Below are 26,264 nucleotides of genomic sequence, written 5' to 3'. Positions count from 1 at the left end.
AATGAGACCTGTATCAAAATAAAAACTAAAAGAAGAGTCTGGCAGTGGTGGAGTGCGCCTTTAATCCCAGCACAAACAGAAGGCAGAGGCAGGTGGATCTCTGAGTGAGGTCAGCGTGATCTACAGAGTGAGTTCTACAGAGTGAGTTCCAGGATAGGCTCCAAAAGCTACACAGAGAAATCCTATCTCAAAAAAACAAAACAAAAACAAAAATAGTAAGAGGATGGGAGTTCAATTCCTTCCTATCACCCTCAAAAAAAAAAAAAAAACAAAAGGGAAAAAAATAACTCCATATGGGGTAACACCACCCTCTGGATTCATGTTCTCAATAATAAAGACCTGATAGGAGCGTGAGCATGGAATGGTGGTACATGCCTGTAATCTCTACACATGGGAGGTAAGGGTAGAAGGATAAGGAATTCAAGATCATCTCAGTTACTTACCAAATTCCAGGCCAGCCTGGGCTAGGGAAGTCCCTGTCTTAAGCAGGTTTTGAGACTCATGATGATTCATTGGTCCTGGTCGTGGAGTGATGGATAACTGGAAGGGTTAAACAGTGGGGCACCTGCAGGAAGGCTCCATTCATGCTCAGGTGTAACCCGCCCTGGCGGATCAGTTAGTCTAGGGGTTGTAACCTGCCTGGCAGGTCAGTTATTCCAGGGTCCCGGAGAGGCGCTATCTGAAAAGACATGGGCAAGAGAGAGGAAGGAGGCCAAGCAGAGTTCTTGTCAAAGCCTCTGTTTATTAGCATCATGGTTGTGGCTTATATAGCCCCTGGGTGAGGAATTTGGGTTGGGATGGGGGCCGGGGCATGGTCAGGGCAGGAAGGGATCTTGCAGCGATGGTCACACAAGTCGACACTTGGTCACGAGGTCAGAAGGTCACAAGTCGACACACCTAGTTCTCTATGCAAGAGGAATCATTCCTTTTGTGATTCCAACCACAAACAGTTCTCTAGATAGTTGGAAAGTGGGGCAGGTTCCACTAACAGGTAACTCTCAAGATAGTTGGGTGTGGGGTGGGCTCTGCCAACAAACAGTTCTTAATACCGTTGGGGTGTGGGGCTCTCTGCAAACATCCCCAGGACAATGGTCCCTGCTATACTCTTTGGGAAAATGGCTCCTGACACTCAGGAATTGCAAGGAAGCAAAGAGGAAAACCGGGGCTATAGACAGTTAACCACTAGCTTCCTGATAGGAAGGGAGGGGTGCACCATCCTCTCATCCAGAGAACCACTCAAAGCCAAGTGTGCCAGGTTCGAGGCCAGCTTAGTCTACATAGTGAATTCCAGACCAGTAGTAACAAAAACCCTCTGTGCGGTGGTACATTCCTTTAATCCCTACACCAAGGGCAGGCGCAGCTACTCAGAGATACCCAATCAAATATCTGTAGTCCCATCAGCACTAACATGAAGCTGTGGAACGGAAACAGGTACATTAGGTGTGTTTGCTATGACCAGGGACTGGAAATAAATGGCAAATCAAAGGGAAAGGCAGCAATTTTGTTCTGGTTGGGAGTGCAATCCACCATAGGCTGACTGGGAACCAGCTGCCTATGGCTCTCCAGGAAGAGTGAGGTCACACTGACCTCTGTAAAGGCATGGGGTGAACTTCAGGAAAAGAAACACTGTGAGCAAAGTTGGGGAGAGGCAAGAACAACACAAGTAACCCGTGTATAGGAAGCAGTGCTATCCTTCCCCGTGGTGTGTGTCTGGAGGGTTCACCCCGGCTCTGCCTCAGGAGAGCGGGTATCACAAGCCCATACTGCCGCACAAGCCCATACTGCCGCACCTGCTATGTGCAGCGGTGGATGAATCTAGGAGGCTGTGCACACAGGACACTCTCCCCACTGTGTTCCCAGCCCCACAGCCAGGACTTAAAGAGATTGCTCGAAGCCCAGGGAAAATGAACATATGGGAAAAAAATAAGCTTGTGGACATAGCATACATTCAGAATCTTTATTTCAAAACAAAAACTACAGTAACATGAATAGAAAGTATATATGGAAATATTTACAAGCTGGCCATTGTCAAATGGAAACATTCCACCCAGTGTTACTGCCAACTCACGGAGGGGCAGAAGAGGGAAGGCTGAGGAGCCACCTTTCCCCAGCAAGGGCCCTCTCCGTAGCTTTGTGAGTTTTTACCCAAGTTTCAATGACCACAGCGAGTCACGAACAAGTACTGAAACTGAGTATTGAAAATACTGCTATATGCAAGGGTTTGCCTAAAGGGTCTGGAATGTGTGAGCACCAAGAGGGACAGAGGGGTCCAGTGACTGATGGAAAAGGGGGCAGACCATCAGGGCCATCTCCATTTGTGAGCCCTGTAGAGATCGAGGGGATGGCTGTGGAGGGGGGTCTGTGACCCACCGCAGGAGGGAACCTTGACATTCCTCCCAACACACTACAGTGCATATTTCCTAGCTTCCTCTCCACACAACTGGGTCCTCAGGAGTCCCGACCTCACACTTTCCCTAGTGCCATCACCCCTCCCAGTTGGAAGGAGGCTGAGCCTGCCACCCCCAACCTCAAGGAAGCAGCCCTCTCCAACAAGAATAGGGAGCCAGAGGAGTGCAATCTAATCCTGGTGCAAACTCCGCCTGGCAGAGGCCCTGCGGCTCATGTACACAGGGATGAGCTTGAATAGAGTCTAGCAAAAAGAAAATGACAGGAACAGGGGAAACAGGTACCTCACAGCCAGAGCAAAGTGACAGTGCACACACATTCATATCCTCAAGCGTGGGCCACACTGCACAATTCCACTGCTCCTCCAGTGTCCAGCAGAGTCAGGGCCCCTCGGGCACTTAGCACAGTTATCACAGGGACACGGTGACATGGGAGCCTGAGAGTGTACCAGGCATAGACGAGCATGCCATGACCGCAGAGCAACACGGTACTCAAACAAGGTAACTGATAATCATTCAGGAAAAACCCTCTCCCAGAGCTGAGGTAACAAAGTTCAAATTTGCTATGAATCCCTTTAAACCAAAATAAAACACAAATCAACACATAAAAATCTCTTAAGAAATAACACTGAACTAAGAAATGCCTATCAAGAACTACTGCATGACGTTTCTCTCATTTGTATGGTTCGCTCACCAGCTGGGTGGTGGGGGTGACCGCAGGAAAAGAAACCGTGAGTTCATCAGGACAGGAAGGAAGTATCTGGCCCAGGCGAAGGAGAAGCATCCTGCAAGCTCTCCTCCCTTTTCTGGACTCCATACAAAATCAAAGGCCACCAACACCACTAACTACAAAGCCCACCTTTGTAAGAAGCAGAGATTTCAAGTAACACAACATAAAAACTCTAATCTTAAAAGGCTCACAGAAAGCTGTGAGCCTTCTCCTACAGGCACTCACTCTTCTGAGAGAACCTCGAGAGACTTTGTCTAGGACGGAGGCAGCTCGCGCGCCCACTAGTAATGTCTGCTCTCCATTCAGGATGCGCCTTCACCCTCCAGCACCAAACCTTGGTTCCTCTAGTACCTCTCTTTAAACACCTCCCTCCAACCTAATTTTCTTACTCTTTCATTATTTGGTAAAATTACATTTAAAAAAATAAATATTTATGCAATAAAACCTGAAGATAAAATAAATAAAACTCAAGTTACTTAGCTGTGTTGTGTGGAGCTGTGTCAAGTGAGGAGGGCTTGAATCCCCATGGCCCCCAACACTGGGAGTGAAAATCTTTGTTTCCCTGCAAGCTGAGGTTGGGGGAGGCAGGGCTGTACCCCATTCCTACTCCCTAGGTGAGGGGATCCTAAAACCTAAGGGGAGCTGCAGCCATTCCTTCCTGACATGAAGGTAGGTTCACTCGATCTCTCCAGATTACAAGAGAAATATCCAAGAAATGTAACAGTTAACAAAGCCATTGATGATCCGATTAACCCCAGCCGTGGGTGCAGCTGAGTGTTCATGAGTATGTGGGCTGAGAAAGGATCACATAGCAGCATTCAGAAGCAGTCCTGGTTCATCCTGATGAGGTCTCCCGGCTTTCAGGGAGGTTGCTTGCTGCACTGGAGGGAGGTGTAGGAGGCCCACCTCAGGCATTGGCAGGGCTCTCCTTGCCGGGCTGCACGCTGTTCATCTCCATACCAGAGGTTTTCCCAGCCTGTGCCCGCCCCTCGAAGGCCCGGGTAATGTCCTCGAAAGTCCTGCCTTTGGTCTCAGGGACTTTGAAGAAGGTGAAGATTAAGAAGACCGCGAGGAAAACAGCGAAGATGATAAAAACATAGGCTCCCAAGGCGGCCTAGGAGACAGGGGAGGAAGGTTGGTCTTTGGCAGCTGACTGGCTCATTTCTAGCCGGCCTTAAACTACAGCACTTCCATATTGAATGAATCGGCAAGATTGCTTCCCTTAATATGGCACTGTTTCTCTGTAATTCTTTGTATCATTTTTAAAAACATTTATTTCATATACAGTGTTCTGCCTGCATGTATGCTTACAGGCCAGAACGGGGAACCAGCTCTCATTAAGGATGGCTATGAGCCACCATGTGGTTGCTGGGAATTGAACTCAGGACCTCTGAAAGAACAGTCAGTGCTATCTCTTAACCTCTGAGCCATCTCTCCAGCCCTGTATCATTCTTTTTTAGTCACTCACTCAAACTAGATGCTTCCAAACACCTTCTGAGGAGGATTTTGTTTTGCTTCTGATTTATTACATAAAGCATTTTCTATTCCCACAAGTATTTCTAGAAACCTGGATTTTAAAACTTATAGTCAAATATCTAAGATCAAAATCTTCAGAAGGGCCAGACGTGGTGGCACACTTCATTTTTACTAATTATTATCTGATGTATATGTGTGTTTTGCCCGTATGTATGTCTGTGCACCATTGTGTGCCAGGCTTTATAGGCAGTTATGAGCTGGGAATAACAGAGCCTGGATCCTCTGGAAGAGCAGCCAGTGAGACATCTCTCCAGGCCCAACACAAACCTTTAATCCCAGCGCTCAGGAGGCAGAAACAAGCAGATTTCGGAGTTCAAGGCCTGATGGAGGAAGGTCATTGGCTAATAAAGAAACTGCCTTGGCCCATTTGATTGGCCAGACTTTAGGTGGGTGGAATAAACAGAACAGAATGCTGGGAGGAAAAGGAAGTGAGCACAGATGCAGGGCAGCTCCTCTCAGAGCCAGATGCGATGCAGCCAGCCGCCAGGTCAGACATGCTGAATCTTTCCCAGTAAGCGCACCTAGTGGTGCTATGCAGATTATTAGAAATGGGCTAAATTAATACATGAGAATTAGCCTAGAAGAGGCTAAATAGATATAATGGGCCAGGCAGTGTTTAAAAGAATACAGTTTGTGTGTTGTTATTTCGGGGCATAAGCTAGCCAGGCGGCCGGGAGCTGGGTGGCAGGAACGCAGCCCGCAGCTCCATACAACAAAGGCCAGCCTGGTCTACAGAGTGATATCCAGGCCAGCCACAGCCTTACAAGTGCTGGGATTGCCAGTACCAACCAGGCCTGGCTCGTCCCTTGCCTCTTCAGTTTCCTTGCGGGAAGTCTGGTTTAAAGCTCTTTTATTTTTTTGGTTTTTCAAGACAGGGTTTCTCTGTGGTTTTGGAGCCTGTCCTGGAACTAGCTAGCTCTTGTAGACCAGGCTGGTCTTGAACTCACAGAGATCCTCCTGCCTCTGCCTCTTGAGTGCTAGGATTAAAGGCGTGCGCCACCACCGCCCGGCCGTGGTTTAAAGCTCTTGACACGCAATCTGCCCCAGAGCGTCTACTACTAAGGTGCATCCTAAGTGTGTTGGCTTAAGTAGGCTGGTTTGTGATAATGTTTGATTTTAAATTTACTTACTGCAGCCGACGGGAAGAGCATCCCAACCAAGAAGTTGGAGGTCCAGTTAGAACAGCCAGCTACCGCCACGGCAGCTGGGCGGGGGCCCTGGCTAAAGAGTTCAGCCACAATAAACCAGGGAATGGGGCCCGGTCCAATTTCAAAGAAGGCCACATAGACCAGGACAGCCACAATACAGACAAAGCTCATGGCGTTATACTCATCCTGCAAGAGAAGGAAACACAGCAAAGTCTGGTTAAAAAAAGACAGCACGGCGTAGGTCCCATTTTTGGATCTGTTGTATAGAGCTGACAGTCACTCTGCTTGGGAGTCAGAAACCCTACTGCCGCTGAATGCAAGCTACTCCATCTCGCCCATCTCATTTTGTACCAAGACCAGTTCAATAGCCGTAAAAATGGAAATACAAGATGACTTTTGCAATTTTTTTTTATTTTTACTTTTTGTTTTTTTCTAAACACTATTTCTCTATGTAGCCCTGGCTGTCCTGGAACTTGATCTGCAGACCACGCTGGCCTTGAATTTAGAGATCCACCTACCTCTGGGCCAGGATTCAGGGTAGGCACCCACCACACCTTGTGGAGGATCTCCTGCCTTTGCCAACACTGGGTTTCCAGGTGTGCACTACTGCCAATGTCTGGCCTTCAAGCTGACTGTTAGGAATTAAAGCAGACAGGGCCTGAGAGATGGATCTGTGGGCACAGGTGCTTGCCACCAAGCCTGAGGACCTGACTCCGGTACCCCAGACCCACACGATGAAAAGTAATTGGAGGATTAGGAATTCATGCCATCCTTGGCTATAAAAGACCTCTCCTAAACATTAGACAAATGTACCTTAAAAGCCCATGCACACAAGGACAGAGACACTCGTTTCCCAATCTCTGAAGATGCATCTTCAATAAAACAAACTTGACTCTACTGATTACCTGGAAGGCCAGGACCTCGGCTGCTGCCACAGAGAGTCAATTACAGTGTAACCTCATCTCTTCCACCATTCAAAGAGCACTCACCTTGAGTAACAAGGAAATGGTCATGAGGATGGAGCAGATAGCCATGCCTCCCAGGCCTATCATGTGCAGGGTTCGCCTCCCAGCCCTCTCGACCAGGAACACCTGGAAGACAAGGCATTTGCAACTTCACACACACACTGTGCCTCGCCCCGTATTTCTAGGTACCTAATCCTTTCCATGCCTCTCCTTTCTCATCCATTCCAATATATGCTGGAATTCTTTTTCTCAGGGCAATTAAAGAACAAAAAGTGCTTTAACTAAATGTGGGTCACGGAAAGGTAGGCAGTCTCTATGTTGGAACGTTAGCAGGAAGGATTCTTGTTTCACCCATCCTTGTCACCCATTCTTCTTTGTTATTTTAAATCTTTATTCATTTTATATAGCAATCACAGCCCCCCCATCCCTCTCTTCCCAGTCCCTCCCACCCCAACTTACAGACACTATAGTGAAGATAGTATTAACCACACCGGCTCCAATTGTAGCATAGATTGGCTCCTGGACACCTGCATCCTTGAAGATTCCTGTTGAGTAATAGAACACCTGGAAGAAGACAAAAACTGCATCACGGATTGCACCCCAGGAATACTGGGGTCCTGCACCTCTATCTCCCAGTTATCCAGGCCAGCTACTGTTTTCTCCTAATGTCTAGTTCCACTACTTTCTTTTCTTTTCTTTTCTTTTTTTTTCCCATGGGGAGTGAGGTGTGCCACATCTTCCTCTGTAGCCTCTGCCTCTCCAGTGCTGGGGTCACAGGAATGAGTCACCACGCCCACCCAGTTTATGTCTACTTCACTAAATGTTAAAGATTTAAGTCCTAGTTCCTCTTTTGTCTCAATTCCCAGTCCTCTCTAGGGATAACATTTAGATGTGATGTGTGCCACCACACTCCCCTTTGCCTCTACGTCGTTTCTGTTATTAAGCAGGGCATGATGGCACACACCTTTAATCCCAGCCTGCACTCAAGAAGCTGAGGCAGGAGAATCTGTGAGTTCTAGCCAGACTGATACAGTGAGACTAAGTCTCAAAAAGCAGCAAAAAAATAAAAAAATGTAAAAGAAAAAAACTATAAAACAACAACAAAACCTAAAGGCTGGCAACGCAGCTCAGCAACAGAACACTTACACGACAGGTCCTAAGTTTAATCCCTAACTCTGTAAGGCAAGAAACAAAACGAGGGATATGTTGCTTGCCCAAAAATAGGTTGGTGGAGTAATTTCTACGCCTACTGTAGACTGGATTCCCTTTTCTGTTGTTTTTCCTTTTTGAGACAAGGCCTTTCTATGTAGTGCTGGCTGTCCTGGAACTCACTCTGTAGACCAGGCTGACCCTGAACTCAAGAGATCCACCTGCCTCTGCCTGCGGAGTGCTGGTGGTGGGTACACGCTAACACTGCCCAGCTAGCTTTACTTGTTAACAATCAAGTCCAGGCTACTTTCAAAACACTCTTGGCAAGGTAGACTCAGGAGATCCCACCCTGCAGTTGGGGTTAGAGTATACCCAGATAAAATCTGCTCATTGAGGAAACGGGGAGCCATCCTAGTCCAATAATGAATTTCCTCAAGGGGGGAATCTCGAGGACTGTGCACCCGATCGTGTGTGATGTTTCAGGACTGGTGTGAGGTGGCTGACCTCAAACTCTGGTGCATTAATGATCATCCTGTTCCAACTTTAGGAGTAACTACATTCTATTTATTTATTTATTTATTTATTTATTTATTTATTTATTTATTTATTTTTATTTTCGAGACAGGGTTTCTCTGTAGCTTTTTTGGTTCCAGTCCTGGAACTAGCTCTTGCAGACCAGGCTGGCCTCGAACTCAGAGATCCGCCTGCCTCTGCCTCCCGAGTGTTGGGATTAAAGCCGTGCGCCACCACCGCCCGGCGAGTAACTACATTCTACAGACATATGCCAACCTGCCAACAAGATCAGGGCATTTCAGGAACTATGGCAGACACTCACGGCATTGATCCCAGAGAGCTGCTGAGACAGCTGGAGAATGACGGAGATAAGGAGCGGCTGGCGGTAGTTGGGCGCCCTGAAGAGCTCCAGCACAGTGACCTGTTTCTCCTGTGCCATCCGGGCACTCTCATCTTTCATCTCCTGAATCTCCTGGGCCACATCCTGGGTGCCCCACAAGTGCTGAAGGACTGGGAGAAAGAGGCAAAAAAAATAAAGAAGCTGTGTCCCCGACACCCCTTGTTTCCTGTCAGTCAGCAGGCAAGGAAACACACAGATGGATGCACCTACAGCCTCCACCTTTGCTTGTCTTCCCACTTCGTTCTTGGGTTCTGACAGTCATCAGAAAGCTTTCTGTGCACATGGAGAAGCAGGAAAGGAAGGTGACAAAAACATTCAGTGCAGAGCTGGAGAGTTAGTTCAGCAGTTAAGAGCACTGGCTGCTCTTCCCAAGGACCCAGGTTTAATTCCTAGCACTCACAACTGTCTGTAACTCCAGTTCCAGAGGATACCCTTACACAGGAAAAACACCAGTGCACATAAAAATAAATAATTATGGGCTGGAGAGATGGCTCAGTGGTTAAGAGTACTGGCTGCTCTTCCACAGGTTGTGAGTTCAATTCCCAGCAACCACATGGTGGCTCACAACCATCTGTAATGAGATCTGGCGCCCTCTTCTGGTGTGCCAGCATACATGGAGGCAGAATGTTGTATACATAATAAATATTTAAAAAAAAATAAAAATAAATAGATAATTATCAGACAAACAAACAAACTATCCAATGCCCTCGCCCCGAAGCACTCACAAAGCCAAATTCCCGAGGTGATGTCTAAGTACTCACTCTCCTTTGCATGGTCTTCCTCCTTCTTGTTAATGAGCAAGAATCTCGGGCTTTCGGGGCAAAACGGAAGGGCTGCGCTTTGTAGGATAGCGGGAATGATGGTTAAGCCCAGCAGCCCAGGCCACAGCTCTTCAGAGCCCAGGATGAAGTCCAAACCAAAGATCTAGAAACCAGACAAAGAGAATACTAAACCTCGACCATACTTCCCAGGCCACAGACTCACTATTTAAAAAAAAAAAATCATCCATCTTTTTGTTTTTTAACACATAGAAAAAAATAAATGGTTTTTTTTCCCTTTCTGGGCCCTGCCAGCAACATTAGCTACTGTATGAACTATAGTAATGGCATTTGAAACACATACATATAAAAACATAACTGAATACATGCCAGACCCTGAGGGCCTCACCCACATCATTCACAGAGCACAGAGTTAACATGCATTAAACATGGAAAGTTGCAAGGTACCTGAGCCACCAGGATCCCGATAACAATGCCCAGCTGGTTTAGGGTGCCAAAGGCACCCCGCAGGGCAGTGGGAGACACCTCTCCGATGTACATAGGCACAAAGCCCGTGCACAGTCCACAGAAGATGCCGATAACCAGGCGGCCCAAGATCAGCATCTCCACTGACTCGGCTATCTTGGCAAAGCCCATGAGGCAGCCACCAGCGATGGCAAGTAGGTTGACTAGAAGCATCGAATTGCGCCTGTGCGGTGGACCAAAGACAAAGTATAATTAGTCAGCAAAGCGGCTCCAGTGTCCTCTCCCCAGGGCCTTGCTCCTCTGTAGGCACAAATAAATCTCTTTGCCTTTGTTGCTGTGGGCTTCTATATTTGAGCTACACCCCATGGTTCCTTTCTTTCCTTTCTTCCTTTTTTTAAGAATAAAGTTTAGGGGCTGGAGAGATGGCTCAGAGGTTAAGAGCACTGCCTGCTCTTCCAGAGAGCCTGAGTTCAATTCCCAGCAAACATATGGAGGCTCAGAACCACCTGTAATGAGATCTGGTGCCCTCTTCTGGCAGGCAGGCATACATGCAGGCAGAACACTGTATGTGTAGTAAAGAAATACACACGCGCAGGCAGGTGCCAGAATGCCACAGCACATATTATGGAAGGAGTCAGTTCTTTCTTTCCACCTGTATGTGGATGCCAAGGACTGAACTCAGGCCATCAGGCTTCTTGGCAAAGGCTGAGCCACCATGCTGGTCCCTTTTTATTACATTCATCATAGAATTGATATTGCAATGATGGTAGGATATGTAGGACAATTTTTTTTCATTTCACTGAAAAGAATACTCTCAGAATGTAGCTAGTCTCAGCTCTCTGTATCAAGTAGTTAAGGGCTAGACTAATTATTACTGATCAGTGATAGGGAATAAACTAAAGCTTTATGTGTTAAATGTGGCCAAGCCGCTGAGATAGCTACAAGATGTAAAAGATTAACACTGGAAGGCCCCTACAGCTGAGAGGCCTGGGACTCTGGCTTTGAGACAGGGTCTCACTATGCAGCCCTGGATAAATGGAGCCTAACCTGCTTCGGCCCTTCTAGCACCGCAGTGCTCAGCGAGCCTGGGATCCATGACCCAAATAGACAAGTGAACGGCAAAGGGAGCTGGGAAGAATGCTAACACACAGTTCCCGTCTCCAGAGGCCCACTTAATTGGCCCAAGTGTGACACAGCCCTGGGAGTCCCAAAAGCTCCCTTAGAGGACCCAAAATGCGCAGCCAAGGTGCACAAATACCAGTAAGAGTTTAAAAAAAAGATTATTCTCCTCCTCCTCTACTTGATGCGGTTCTTGGGATAATGGAAGAAAAACACAGTAGTTATTAATCAGGAGACCCCATTAAAAACCAAAATAAGCTGGGCGGTGGTGGCACACTAATGCCAGCACTAGGGAGGCTGGGGCAAGTTCCAGGCCAACCTGGTCTACAGAGAAAGTTCCAGGACAGGCTCCAAAGTTACACAGAGAAACCCTGTCTCAAAAAAACAAACAAGACAAGCAACAACAACAACAAAAAAAAAAAAATTGAAAAAAAAAACCAAAAAACAACACTGGGTGGTGGTGCATACCTTCAATCCCATTCAATCCCAGTACTTGGCAGGCAGAGGCAGGTGATCTCTGTGAGTTTGAGGCCATCAAGTTCTAGGACAGCCAAGGCTATACACACAGAGAAACCCTGCCCCTCCCCAAAAAAATCCCAAAAGAACACAACTAAATATCATCCAACAACAGATGGCTTTGATAATTATCTTAAATTCAATTTGCATATCTAGAATAGCTAAAATTTAAATCTAAAGGCAAAATTTTTTGTGTATGTGTGTGACAAGATGTGGGTCATAGGGATTGTGCTTTGTGGAGGTCAGAGGTCAACTCATGTTGACCATGAGACCAGCTCCTGGGCTGGCCTCAACCCATGGTCCCACCTAAGCCTCATGAGTGCTGGGCCTGTGTATCTAGTTTATTAATGGTTTCTTTTGTACTCAACTCTTTTTTTTAATTTGTTTATTATGTATACAATATTCTGTCTGTGTGTATACCTGCAGGCCAGAAGAGGGCACCAGACCTCTTTACAGATGGTTGTGAGCTACCATGTGGTTGCCGGGAATTGAACTCAGGACCTTTAGAAGAGCAGGCAATGCTCTTAACCACTGAGACATCTCTCCAGCCCCTGTACTCAACTCTTAAAAGTATAATCCTCTTAAGATATTTTATTATTTTATTCAATTTTCTCGTGTGTGGGGGAGGATCAGTTATTTAGCCATTTCCACAAGTCAAGGATTAGAAAAATACTAATTTTATAAAATATCAAGACTTCCAAGATACTCCAAAACTATTCAGTAATGAAAATTAACTTTTGGCTGGGTGTTATGGCACCCAGGAAGCACAGGGAGGTGGCTGGACCTTGAGTTTGAAGCCAGCCTGGTCTACATAGTGACCCTGCCTCAAGGGGAAAAAGTAACCTCTGACCTTAAAGGGGTTCAAGTAAACACCATAGCTGACTCTATTAGAGCAGAACTTGAGAGGCCAAGTGCTCACATAGCAGATCTCCAGACAGACCAGCTGGAGCTTCACAGGCAGTGGCCCTCCAGGGGCAGCCATAGTCCTGGCCAGGGGGTGGAGCTTCCTGGAGCATGAATTAGCACCGCATGTCACATCATCTCCCTGCTCCAAGACTCTCCGCTTATCTTCAGTCTAAACAGTACAGCCCTAATTCTTGCCCAGTGTCTGATCAGTACCTGCCAAAGCGGTTGACAAAGAGTCCAACAGAAAAAGAGCCAATCATGCCGCCAACGGAGAAGATGGCCACACACAGGGACCAGAGGGTGGTCAGCAGCACCTCACTTGGTAGGTCTTCTGACCTCTCTTCCAAAGTGTAGTTGAGAAAGTCCTTTATGATCTGCATGATAAAATGCACAGTGGGAGGACAGACCGTTACATCTGGATGAGAATAGGAAACAAATCCCGGGCGACTTCCTCCCTCAGAGGAGCAGAGGACCATAGACAGGGGCTTTGCAACAGACAATTCTGGAGCAGTGCCCTAAACACCCAGTAGGTGGCAGCACAAACGTCCAACGGTGCACCCACCCAGTCACAGCTTCTCACGGTTTTAGCAATCCCCAAGGAATAATATAGGAAACGGGTGGATCACGACTCGGTGAGAGGGCAAGCGGCCAGAGCACGAGAAAAGCAGAGGAGCAAGTAGCATGGCTCAGGCTTCTTCCACAGTGTTTGCCCTCCCCCATCTCAGCCAGGCATCTTAAATTCACAATCCTAAAGAACAGTTGACACTCACCGTCTCAGGAGCATTGATGACTCCGGTGTTGTAGCCAAACTGGAAAGAGCCGATTGTGGCGACAGTAACGGCAAACACCAGAGCTGGGGTCACCTGTTAGGAAGACAAGGTGAGAATCCTTACAAACGTGGATGAATGATATTCTTCCCCTTTCCCAGCATGTCTGGCTAATGGCTGTCTTGAGGCAATCCTCCTGCCTCAGGTTTCAAGAATGCTAGGATTTCAGGTGCATTTGGGGAGACCGTTAGAGGAATTTGAGTCTTTTGGGCTAGTCCTCATAGCAAGTACCAGGTCAGCCAGGGCAACCCAGTGAGACCCTGTCTCAAAAAGAGAGGAGGAGGAGGGGATGGGGGGGGGGAGAGAAGAAACCATTGCAATAGCCGGACCTTGGTAGTGCATACCTGTAATTCCAAGGCCACAGGATCATGATTTCAAAGGCAGCCTGGACTACATACATAGTGAAACATTGGTTGTCTCAAGAGAAAAGATTCAACAAACAAGCAAACATGTACCAGAGAGGCAAGCATGGGGCTGTACTCAGGAACTGTGAGGGCAGGAAATGCCAGTGGCTCAAATCCATAATACCAGCAATTGGGGAGGCCACCGAGGCAGGAGGATAGCCACGAGCTCATGGTCAGCCTAGGCTACAGTGAGACCTTGACTTAAGGTAACAATCCCCAAACTCCCCACACCACAGAAGGTAGAGCAGAAGGCAGCTTTAAGATCCCCAAGAACTGACCGTTCTGCAGAGGCCAGAGCAGCAGGTAGCAACAGCTTGGCCCCTGGGATGCTTAAATCAACAACCAAACACCCCGGAACAAACTAAGAGTGCTCGCCTCTCCACACCCCGATGCTCCACTTCGGCTCAGCTCACATCCCCACACCCCCTTGCGATATTTGAGACATGTTTCCCAAGCTAATATCAAATTCAACTCCTCAGTCCTCCCGCTTCAGTCTCTCAAGTGTGGGATTGTAGTTGTGATTTTAAATTCTACATATCTGAAAACCATGCTTTTCCTTCTGTACCTGGCCTATTTCACATCCATCCATCTCGGCTCCATACAGACATGACTTCATTTTTCTTTCTTTTTCCCTTTTGTGCCAGGTTTATTCTCTGTGTCGCCCTGGTTGTCCTGGAACTCACGCTGTAGACTAGACCAGGCTGGCCGCGAACTCAAGAGATCCACTGGTTTCTGCCTCCTGAGTGCATCACTACCCCCCAGCTGACTTCATTTTTCTTAACCCCTGACTGATACTCCACAGTGTGTCACCATTATTTTTTATTATTATTATTATTATTATTATTTTATTTTATTTTTTTCTAATCATTCCTCCTTTGATGAGTACCTAGGGCCGGGCTGCTCTTACTTATCTCTAGCCTGTGTAACCTACCAGCAACATCCTGGGGCCCTCTTGAGAGTCTTCCTGTTCGCTAAATATGGTACTATTTTTCCCCACCCAGCTGGGCTGAGCATAGCTCATTTTGAACACATTAGGAGCCATTTTTAGCAGAGTGGAATCAGGCACCTTGCTGGGCATCACTCGAGTGGGCTGCGGCAACTCTTTGCCCATCACAGCCACTTCAACTGTCCTTTAAGTTTCTCTTCTCTAAGGTCATACCTTAGAGCGGCAGGCTGGGAGCTTATACCAGCGAGTTGACCTTCCAGCAACCACCCAGCCTCCGTGGTAAGTGCTGTCCCTCCCAGGTTTTCCATAAAGTCCTGTAGTAAAAGCCTCTTTTCCCGTTTCCTCTTCTATCCCGCTTTTTTTTTTTCACGGCCACCTATTTATTTCCAAATAAATTATCTTCGTGAAAAGGTCTTTCTCTGACAAATACTACTTCCTTCACCGACAGTAACAGATACACCCTACACTGACAACCACAGTAAGGGCAACTGGACTTCTCTCTACACAGTACTCGGAGATGGCTGGATGCTGAGCAAGCCTAAGCCGACCCCAGGTCCTCCCAAGGTCTAATGCTTTCCCAAGCCTCCCGGGGAGCTCCGAGACCCACTCATCCTCGCCACGGCCAAGCCCCTACCCCCTTCGCTATCATCACAGCCACATTTAACACAGCCGGGAAGCAAACGGCTTCTTTGGTGACTTTCACACGATAGGAAGGTACCCGGAAGGATCCTCATCAGGTATGAGATGCACAGAACGGTAACGGGAACACTAGCAGAGAATGCTGGGGCTGATAACGAAAAGGCCTCCCTCCAGATGGCTCGGTGACTTAGGAGAAACCGGAGCATGGCAATTGGCACCAAGACCTGCCTTTGCAAGGACCCCAAACAAACGAGCAAAAATAACCATTTCTTACCTTCGCTGTCCCCATGGCCCTAATCTACTTCTCAAGTCTTAAGGACGATCTATAGGTAGGTTCCAGAGGCACCGTTCCCAGCCAGTGTCCTCGGCAGCAAGTTCTCTCTCGATGCTCAGCGGCACTCAGAGGGCTTCAGGACCATCACAACGAGATGGCCCAGCCTACCTATTTATAATCTCTGCAAGGGGTGGAGCCTTTTCATGCTCGCGCCCCCCGCCCCCACCCCCACCTCCAGCCTTTAACCTCTGACCCGAGAAATTGGTGACCTCTATTATCTGATTTTCACAGCTCCTCCCCCCCCCCAACCCCCTCGCCTTCGCAAGCAATCAATTCCCCCCACCCTCCTCTGGCTTTTTAACCACGTCCTCCCTGTGGTTTTTTTTTTTTTTTTTTACACATCCAAATTCCTTCTCCTTTTCAAGGGCCGACAACCTTTTTGTTTCACAGAATAAAATACCAAAAAGTTTGGAGGGCGGGCAAATTTGAAGGCTCTGGGAATGGAATCAGACTGGAGAGAGGAAAGCTCTCAGCTGAAAGTCATCCAAGGAGGGAAGCAGAGAATCCAAGACCCTCTGCGACTGGCAGGGGCGGTTTCATTCTAGGCTGGGTGTGCAAGGGAAAGGAGAGCCTGCCCCAGGAAAACTGGGAAGAATCTGTCCAGTTGTGAAGTCAGCATGGATGTCTTGGAGACTGACCAAAGCTTCTAGGCTGCAGGAAAGAGATCAAACGAGGTACACAGCCCCGTTTCCTTAGCACAGTATACACCACCCCACGCCTCGGGAATTCTGCCACTGTCACCTGTTCTGAGGTTTACAACATCTAGAAACACAGCAAATACCAAATTCAACTTAACAGATATTTGCTGAGTACATTCTGGGTCTTTAGTGAATGAGAGTGGGGGGGGGAGAAGTGGGGAGGGAAGGGATGGAGGTGTAGCTCAGTGGTAGAGCACTTGCCTAGGCCCTAGTTCACCCCCCTCAACAGTCAGTCAATAGACAAGGACAACATTCTCACATAAGAAATGTTTGCTAAAATCCTGTTAGCTGGGGCTTGTGCATTTCTTGAAAGACAAGCGTGAGAAAATAAATATCTGATTACCACACTGTGCAAGAAAACTAAAATATTGGCTAGCAGCCCAGGGAGGGCAATGGCGACCAGCAGGAGGCAGGAGGATTCCAGGTGAGTTTAGTGGGTAAAGCAGCTGAGCTTGTGACCAACACGTGGTGTGACTGAGGCTCTGGGCTCTGACTTGCTGAAGAAGCAACCCCCTTCCCTGCAGGAGACGGTGGGGGAGGGTGGCTGTATGCACCGAGGAAAGAAAAGCATCTTTACAAAGGAGCTTTGCCTTGTGGCCCAAAATCCAGACTGAACGGCTGAACTCAAACAAACCTGGTCATCTTCTCCTTAAACGAGGGTCCTTCCCAAATCCGATCAGTAGCTGAGAAAACGGAGGTTGAGTGGAACGTGCCGTCCAAGAAAACCTGCCCGAGCTAGCATCCCCTCCTCCCTCCATATTCCTTTCTAAGAAGCACTGAGTCGGAAGCCCCATTAATTACCACAGCTACTGAATTTAGCAACCAAAGGAAAAACAACGCCCAAAGGCCAGACCAGCCAGTAGAAATAGGATCCAAGCCACTTGTGCACCACTACATTTTCTTTAGACCTAGTGAGGGTTTTCAAGATGGTGCAGCAGGTAAAGGCTCTTGCAGCCAAGTCTGCAGACCTGAGTTCGATCCCCAGGACCCACATGGTGCCAGGAGAGAGCCCATTCCACAAAGCTGTCCTCTTTTTTCTTTGTGGTTTTTTGAGACAGGGTTTCTCTGTGTAGCCTTGGCTCTCCTGGAACTCACTTTATAGACCAGGCTGGCCTTGAATTCACAGAGAATTGCCGCCACCACTGCCAGGCTTGTTATTTAAATTTTTCTTTTTCTTTCTTTCTTTCTTTTTTCTTTTGTTTTTAGTTTTTAATTTTTCAAGACAGGGTTTCTCTGTAGCTTGTAGACCAGGCTGGCCTTGAACTCACAGAGTGCTGGGATTAAAGGTGTGTGCCACCACTGCCCAGTTTAAATTTTTAATATCATTAAAATTAACCATTCAGGGCAGCACAGTGGCACGCCTACAGTCTCACCTCTCAGAAAAGAATCCTAAGTCTCAGGCCAGTCTTAGCTCCTTGCCTGTCTCATAGAAATGAACAAATGGCCGGGCGGTGGTGGCGCACGCCTTAATCCCAGCACTTGGGAGGCAGAGGCAGGCGGATCTCTGTGAGTTCGAGACCAGCCTGGTCTACAAGAGCTAGTTCCAGGACAGGCTCCAAAACCACAGAGAAACCCTGTCTCGAAAAACCAAAAAAAAAAAAAAAAAAAAAAAAAAAAAAAAAAAGAAATGAACAAACAATTCAGTTCTCCAAGGCCAGTGGGGTTCTTTATCATCATAGAACACATGAGGTTCATGGCCGGCCTTGCAGCTTGTAATAAGACCATGATGTCTTTCTGTCTGTCTCTTTCTCCTTTTCATTTCTACTTATTATGCATCATGATATCTCCTCTCCACTCTTGCCAAGGGCACAAAACTCTGGGCCTCCCACAGGCTGGACTCTCCTCTGAAGCTGGACCCCAGCCCACTACACTGTGGCTCTGGAGTCTAAATTCTGAGGGTTTGTTGTTGTTGTTGTTTGTTCTCTCTTCCCGAAAGCACATGAATGCCTCCACAAGGGTGGACTTCAGCCAGGCTGCTCCCTGCAAGGCAGAACATCCTCTCCCAGACTCTGGTCCTTCTTGGCCTACACTGACTGGAGGAAATAAATGAATTGTGAAAACCCAGGATTGTGCCTGTTCTCAACTGGCGTAATATTATTCAGAGAAAGAGTCTGCTGAGAGCTAATTCTTAGATGTTTGAAGCCGGTAACAGAATATTGTTTTCTTGGTTAAGAAATAAGAAGTGTTGGCTGGGAGTGGTGAGGCAGAGGTAGGAGGATCTCTGAGTTCGTGGCTAGCCTACATATCAAAAAAAAAAAAAAAAAAAAAAAAAGCTTCGGTGTGTGGCAGAGGATCCAGACTGATGGATTATACTGAAGCAAACCTGGCCTTTCTCCAGGACAGCCAAGGCTACAGAGAGAAACACTTGTCTTGAAATAAATAAAAACAAACAAGAAAGAAAGAAGCAGTGTAAGCAGTGTGAAAGGGAAGCAGACCTGGACCTGTTTTCTTTGGCAAAATTCAGTACAAGACTACTTGCATTTTATTTTTGTCTCTCTCCCCTCTCTCCCTTTCTCTTTTTTAATTGGCCTGGTTCTGACTCACAACCATCTGTAATTCTAGTCCCAGGGGATCTGATGCCTTCTGGACTTCCAGAAACTGCACACACGTGGTACACAGACATACATGTAGGCAAAACACCCACAATGCATTAAAAAAAGTTAAGATCAAACCTTTTTCTTTCTTAAAGGGACTGCAGAGAGTGGAAGCGGGCTAGTGATTTGGGGGAGACTGGTGTCCCCAAGCTAGAGATGATCTCTGAGAAAGGCCAAGTGCTGGTGGTGACAGAAAGGGCTCTACTTGCAGCAAGGAGTGCATTTGCAAGATTATAGCTGGAATTCAGCTGAAACCTAAGAATCTAAAATGTGCTGAACAAATTGAGACAAGTGCTGTCTAAACCAGCAGCTGCAAAGATGCTCAAGTCTCAAAAATTTGTGCTACTGTGGCCTGAACAAGAGTCCAAGTCAGATAATCCTCATCTTGAGCAACAGATAAGAGCAGGAAACGTGACCAGGCTTGTGGGGTTCTCGGTGCACTGTGGGAAAGGATGCTACCTGTTGCCTGGGGGTTTTGGTGCACTATGGGAGTGGATGCTAAAAGACTGAAAAGCCCAAGGCCCAGGAAGGGTGACCAACCCTGAGGGAGGAGTAGGCAGCAGAGGCCTCCAGGCTGAGACACACTTTCAACGCCTAGCTGTCCCAAGTCCTTGGATGGCTAGTGAGATCTCTGTGAGCTCTTCTGTCTTTCCTAGATCTGAAAGAGGAGGAAGTGTGAAGGGTTCCTTTTAAAATGTACCCAGTTGGGAGCAAAGAGCAAAGTCGCTGTGCTTAGTGGAAAGGGGACAATGGGAACAATACCCAGGGATATCAGTTCCAAATGCAAACACCTGCAGAATGTAAACCTTAGTTTGGCCTCCTGCTGGTTTGTGTTGAGGTTCGCTAGTGTGAAAACTAAGCAGAAAGACAAAGGGTCCTACAAAAGAGCACTCAGGCTTCAACCATAGCCCAGAGCAGGCCTGGGGGAATACAAGCCAGGGCTGCTCCAGAGACTGCTCAGATTCCACTGTTTGCACGGTGCCATTCCTCACAGACGGCAAAGCGCATGGCTTTGATTTGTCCGATTTTAATCTTTCTCTACCAGGTGAGGTGTCCCCATAACTCACTTTGAGTCTGAAAACACTGTTTAAAATGAAAAGCAGCAGCAGCCCTGGGGTGAAGAAAGGAAAAAAATCTGAGAAATGCTGCTCTCCCTGTTTACACTGTGTGCAAACCACTCATTACTGCCACTGGAGCTGAAGACAGATTCCAGCCTGCAGGTTCTCATCACTGCTGCAGATCTTCCTGTCCCGAAGTCGTCAGGAAGGAATTCCAATGCATGCCGTGCTAACCCTCAGTTAAAATTCAAATCACACCAATCTACTCAGGCATCTTCAGCGATTACTCACTAAAGCCGGGGTTCAAAGCGCCTTTGCCGAGAGTAAAACATTCCAGCAGCGTTATACGCAAAACTAATAATATACACAAGTTAATTTTATTGATTCCATCGGATTTGTCCCAAATACTCTTGATTTCACTTCACCCTCTTTTTCTCTTTGCAATGCTGGAGATTAAACCTGGAGCTCCATGTATCCTAGGCAAAGCAGGCCCAGTCTCAGCCTTCAAAATTCTCATATTAACCTATTTTTCTAATTTTGTAGCAGGCCTCCAGGATCTGGTGTGCATTTTACACTCACAGTGCACCTCAGCTGAAACAGTTAATTTTCAGACATCAACATGAAATGTTTTTTTTTTTTTTCCCCCAATGCTGGGTATGAACATAGGGCCTTGCACATTCATGCTAGTCAGGTACTCTACCACTGAGTTATATTCCCAACCTGAAAAGCCCTTTAAAAATGATAACTGTAGCCGGGCGGTGGTGGCGCACGCCTTTAATCCCAGCACTCGGGAGGCAGAGGCAGGCGGATCTCTGTGAGTTTGAGACCAGCCTGGTCTACAAGAGCTAGTTCCAGGACAGGCTCCAAAACCACAGAGAAACGCCGGGCGGTGGTGGTGCACGCCTTTAATCCCAGCACTTGGGAGGCAGAGCCAGGTGGATCTCTGTGAGTTCGAGACCAGCCTGGTCTACAAGAGCTAGTTCCAGGACAGGCTCCAAAACCACAGAGAAACCCTGTCTCAAAAAACCAAAAAAAAAAAAAAAAAAAAAAAAAAAAACCACAGAGAAACCCTGTCTCGAAAAACAAAACAAAACAAACAAAATAATAATAATAATAAAATAAAAAAATAAAAAAATAATAAAAATGATAACTGTAGGGGCTAGAGAGATGGCTCAGCAGCTAAGAACACTGGCTGCTCTTCCACAGGACCCAGGTTCTATTCCCAACACCCACATGCAGCTCACAACTGTCTGTAACTCCAGTTATAGGGAATCCAACACCCGCACACAAACATACACATAGGCAAAAATACCAATGCACATAAAATATAAATAAATAAATGTAAAGAAAATGGTAACTGTAGGACTTGCCAGGTAATGGCACTTGTCTGGAACCCAGTGACCCGAGTCTGATCACCTGAACAACAACTTCTGAAAGTTGTACACACACACACACACACACACACACACACACACACACACAAACCACACACTTTGGCATAAATATGCCACCCATAGAGAAATCAACAAATGCGAATGTAATGTGTATTTCTGTAAGTTTGAGGCCAGCCTGGTCTACAGAGCCAGTTCCAGGACAGCCAGGACTACACAGAGAAACCTTGTCTCAAAAAACAAAAAATCAAGGGCTGGAGAGATGGCTCAGAGGTTAAGAGCATTGCCTGCTCTTCCAAAGGTCCTGAGTTCAATTCCCAGCAACCACATGGTGGCTCACAACCATCTGTAATGCCCTCTTCCGGCCTTCAGGCATACACACAGACAGAAAATTGTATACATAATAAATAAATATTTAAAAAAAAATCAAACTATCTAAATAAATAAATGAGTAAATGAACTTAAGAAGTCAACCAGTTGCTCTCGCCTTAGTTCAAGAATTCAGTGACCATGTCAGATATTGGGCCAGCACTTTGTTGGTGTGTATGTGCATGTGTGTGTCTGTGCCTCAGCACACACATCATTTGGGGGTTAGAGGACAACTTTTGGGAGTCTGTTCTCTTCTTCCACCATGGAATCGCAGGAATTGAACTCGGCTATTGGGCTTGGCAGTAAGCGCCTTTATTCTCTGAGCCATCTCACAAGCCCTTAAACCTCTTTCCTAAGTCGGACATCTGCTTTCAGTCCTAGCGCTTGGGAGAATGAGGCAGGAGGATCAAGAATTCCAGGTTAGGTTGGGTTAAAGCTCAAGTATCTTATTATAACAACAGAGAATGGATTGATACTGTTAAATAGTGTGTTCATCATCTCTGTGTCCCATTTTAAAATCCAAATCACAGTCCAGGCCTGCGGATGACACAATGGACAAAGTACTTAATACAGACTCCTGATGATGACCTGAGTTCCACCCCCAGCATCCTGAAAACACGACATCCGGCAGGCTCCGCTCTAGGAGTCCTGTTGCTCTTGCGGGAGACTGCAGCTCCATCCCCAGCACACAAATCAGGTGGCTCACAACTGCCTGACTCAAGACTGACAAACTCTGCTATGCTGGAGATAGGCAGTGTTGCTTGCTTTCGGTGACGAATATTTCTGTGTTAGTGACTGTGTTAGTTGAGCGTTTGGATAGCTATAAAGTATAGACCTGACATATGTATATATGTACAGGCCTTTTGCAATAAAAATGTGCATGGTTTGAAAACAGTTTTAAAACTTGTAAGTATCTGGCACATGGAAAGCTTTGACAGCCGTTGAATTACTAGCAGAGCACACAGACAGCAGCAATCTCTCTAACACCCGGCCCCCACAGTGCAGGTTGGCCTCAGGTTCATTCTGTAACTGGGCTCATTTTGAACTCTTTATCCCCTTGCCTCCACCTCCTAGTTCAGGGCACGGTGAGTACCACATCCTCTGTTGCTTTCTTCTTTTCTGTAGTAAGTTGTGGGACTTTAAATCTGCCAGCTAGAGATTTTTTCTTTCCTTTTTTTCGTTTTTGTTTTGTTTTTCAAGACAGGGTCTCACTATATAACCCTGGTTGTCCTGAAAATTCACTATGTAGACCCGGCTGGACTTGAACTCACAGAGATCCACCTGCCTCTGCCTCCTGAGTGCTGGGATTAAAAGCGTGCACCACCATGACCACCTTGGTCATTTTGTTTTATAATAGTAATATCTGTCACTCATAGGCATTAAAACACTGTGGGGGAGGCTGGAGAGAAGGTCACTGATTAGGAGCACTCACCTGCTGCTCTTTTAGAGGACCAAAGTTTGGTTTCCAGCACCCAGAGGAACCTAAACTCTGACTTTCTTTGTGCTACTTTCTATGTCAAACGTTCTGATAATGTAGTGTTTATCAAAACCAATGGCAATTACTCACCTCCCTCAACTGTGAGCAAGTTCCCTTTGGGGAGAGATTTACTCTGTATCCACAAAGATTAATAACATTCTTTGGAACATCAAATTTCTTTTATTTATTTATTTATTTTTATTTTTATGAGCATTAGTGTTTTGCCTGCATTGTATGTCTGTATGAGGGTGTCGGGTCCCCTGGAATTGGAGTGAGCTGCCGTGTGGATGCTGGGGACAGAATCTGGGTCCTTTGGACAACCAACAGGTGCTCTTAACTGCTGAGCCACTCTCTAGCCCCAGAAGACTGAATTTCTAAATAAGCTATAACCTAACTATATAGTATGATCATAGAAAGGATACACTAATATTCAGTCAATGATTTACTGAAGTCTCAAAAATGCCCCTTCCCAGGCTTAAGGGTTATAGTTAAGTTGCAATTTCTTATCCCTTTGATAAGTCAAACATTTTAGGGATACAGGATATGAGAAATACATGAGAATGAATACATGAAAGCCAGAAGGGAGTATTGGATGCCCTGGAAATTGAGCTACACATAGTGTAGTGGAATTAGAGGCGTGCACCATCATGTCTGGTATAAATAACTTTTAAAAAATATATAATTTATTTTTTAATTTATGTGTGTTGGTGTTTTGCCCATGTTTGTCTGTGTGAGGGTGTCAGATCTCCTGGAACTGGAGTTACAGACAGTTGTGAGCTGCCATGTGGGCATTGGGAATTGAACCTGTGTCCTCTGGAAGAGCAGTCAGTGCTCTTAACTGCTGAACCATTTCTTCAGCCACCAAATATGGCTTCTCCTGGATTTAGGATTATTCTTAATCTTTATTAACTCTCATTTGATTACAGGTGTGTGGGTACACATTTATTACACCAAGTATGTGGAGGTCAGAGGACAACTTGTGAGACTCGGTTTTCTCTTTCCACCGTGTGGGTCCTGGAGAGTGAACTCAAGCCCTTTGGCACGGGCAGCAGATGCCTTTACCTGCTGAGCCACCCCACTGGCCCTCGATTCAGTATTTAAATTCATGGTTATAATGTTTGTCTCACAGAGTTACAGGAAAATGATGTCAGTGCTAGTGAAAAAAACAACCCAATAGGTATTTGGTCAAACATTACTCTGGCTGTTTTTGTGAGAGTGTTTTGAATGAGACTTGATTTAAATTGGTGGGTTATGAATAGAACAGATTGTTTTATACTGTAAAACTCAACCAGGCTTGAAGAGCACAAGAGACTAGTCTTTGTTGAGCAAGAAGAATTGTGCCAGCAGGTAGCCAACCACAACATGGTCTTGGGTATGGTTTCTAGACTGCCTGCCAACCATTCACACAGCAGACTTGCCAGCCCTTAGAATGGTGTGAGCTGACTCCTTGATCAAATAATAGAATTTGTTAGTCTGTCTGGAGAATGATGAAAAAATTCCAAGAAGTAGGGTTCAGGTGTAGTAAATGCCTGCACGAGTCTGTGAGTTCAAGAACAGCCAGAGCTACACAGTGAGAGCCTATTTCGAAAAGAAAACAAACAACAACAAAACTCTGCAAATGGGCAATGGGAGAAGCTAGAAATTTTGTGGCGATACTGGAAAAGCTTAGCTCACCTGGAAGAGACTGTTAGGAGGGATACAGACGTTTAAGGTGATTCTGGGGCTAGCCAGATAGTTCAGCGAGTAAAGGCCCTTGTGGTTGATCCTAATGACCTGAGTTTGATTCCTGGGACATATGTAGTGAAAGACAATGGACTTCCACAGCCTGGGGTTTAAGCCTCCATACATACAGAGATAGTAATAATAATAATAATAATTTAAAAATAATAATAATAATAATTTATTAAAAAGGTGATCCTGCCAAATTCCCAGGTAGAAACACTTTACTATTAATGGACGAGTATTTGGACAGATCTTTGTTTTTAAAAAGGCTGGAGAGATGACTCCGCTGTTAAGAGCATTTACTGATTTTCCAGAGGACAGGTTCCAATTCACAGCACCCACATGGTGGCTCACAACTGTGTGTAACTCCAGTTTTAGGGGGCCTGACACCCTCGCATAGAAATACATGCAGGCAAATAACCAAAGCACATAAAAATAAAATCTTTTTAGAAATCTTTTAAAAGGCCGGGCGATGGTGGCGCACGCCTTTAATCCCAGCACTTGGGAGGCAGAGGCAGGTGAATCTCTGTGAGTTCGAGACCAGCCTGGTCTATAAGAGCTAGTTCCAGGACAGGCTCCAAAGCCACAGAGAAACCCTGTCTCGAAAAACAAAAAAACAAAAAAAAAAAAAAAAAAGAAATCTTTTAAAAGGTTAAAAAAAAAAACAAAGCAAAACAAAACACCTTTCTCAATATTGTTTTCCCCGTTTGTAATGAATTGGCCATTTACCTGAAGATATTTCTCCTTTTTTCTTTTCCTTTTCCTTTTTTTTTTTGCTATAAGTATTTTACTTTCATTAAACACATGAACAGAGCACTATAATATTCCAGGGCAAACTAAAGAATTGGGCAGTTTAATTGGTCCCTCAGATACCCACAGGCCCATAGTAGCCGCACAGAATGTCTGGGTTCGGTGAGTTTGTGGCTTTGCCCGTCTTGCAGGTGGTTCACCCTCTACATCATGCCAGGTCTTGGGGATGGGGGCAGGGATCATTTCAGTGCTTGGGAGTGTTACTCTGTTTTTTGTTTGGTGGCTTCTTTGGTCATCAGGTTCTCCCGTTCTTCTTCAACCTGGCAGTTTCTCCATTGTCTGCCATTTTCTTAACACAACTACCTGGGTGGATTGGCAAATGTGTGTAATTCAGGACTTGGGAGGTCGGGGCAGAAGGATTTCT

General features: G+C 46.3%; 1 protein-coding gene across 2 annotated transcripts in view; it reads right to left on the bottom strand.

Moving 5' to 3' along the window:
* Window positions 1-1,943: 1,943 nt before the first annotated feature.
* LOC130882225 (solute carrier family 2, facilitated glucose transporter member 3) overlaps window positions 1,944-26,264 on the bottom strand; it is a 72,746-nt gene continuing 48,425 nt past the window's right edge. The window contains exons 1-10 of one of the 2 annotated variants that reach the window (XM_057782153.1): window positions 15,722-15,916; window positions 13,402-13,494; window positions 12,845-13,005; window positions 10,073-10,313; window positions 9,608-9,770; window positions 8,769-8,956; window positions 7,244-7,348; window positions 6,809-6,910; window positions 5,802-6,005; window positions 1,944-4,249 (exon numbers count right to left, since the gene is read on the bottom strand). In XM_057782153.1, coding sequence (XP_057638136.1) covers window positions 4,043-4,249; window positions 5,802-6,005; window positions 6,809-6,910; window positions 7,244-7,348; window positions 8,769-8,956; window positions 9,608-9,770; window positions 10,073-10,313; window positions 12,845-13,005; window positions 13,402-13,494; window positions 15,722-15,736 — 1,479 coding nt within the window. In that variant the 5' untranslated portion in view covers window positions 15,737-15,916 and the 3' untranslated portion in view covers window positions 1,944-4,042. Of the gene's footprint in view, window positions 4,250-5,801; window positions 6,006-6,808; window positions 6,911-7,243; window positions 7,349-8,768; window positions 8,957-9,607; window positions 9,771-10,072; window positions 10,314-12,844; window positions 13,006-13,401; window positions 13,495-15,721; window positions 15,917-26,264 lie in introns of those variants that run through there. The other variant, XM_057782148.1, reaches the window with a different exon arrangement.

Source organism: Chionomys nivalis, chromosome 1 (genome assembly GCF_950005125.1).
Source record: "Chionomys nivalis chromosome 1, mChiNiv1.1, whole genome shotgun sequence".
Lineage (NCBI taxonomy): Eukaryota > Metazoa > Chordata > Mammalia > Rodentia > Cricetidae > Chionomys > Chionomys nivalis.
The sequence above is the reverse complement of the archived record's forward strand: the minus strand, read 5'-3'. Positions and strand labels throughout refer to the sequence as shown.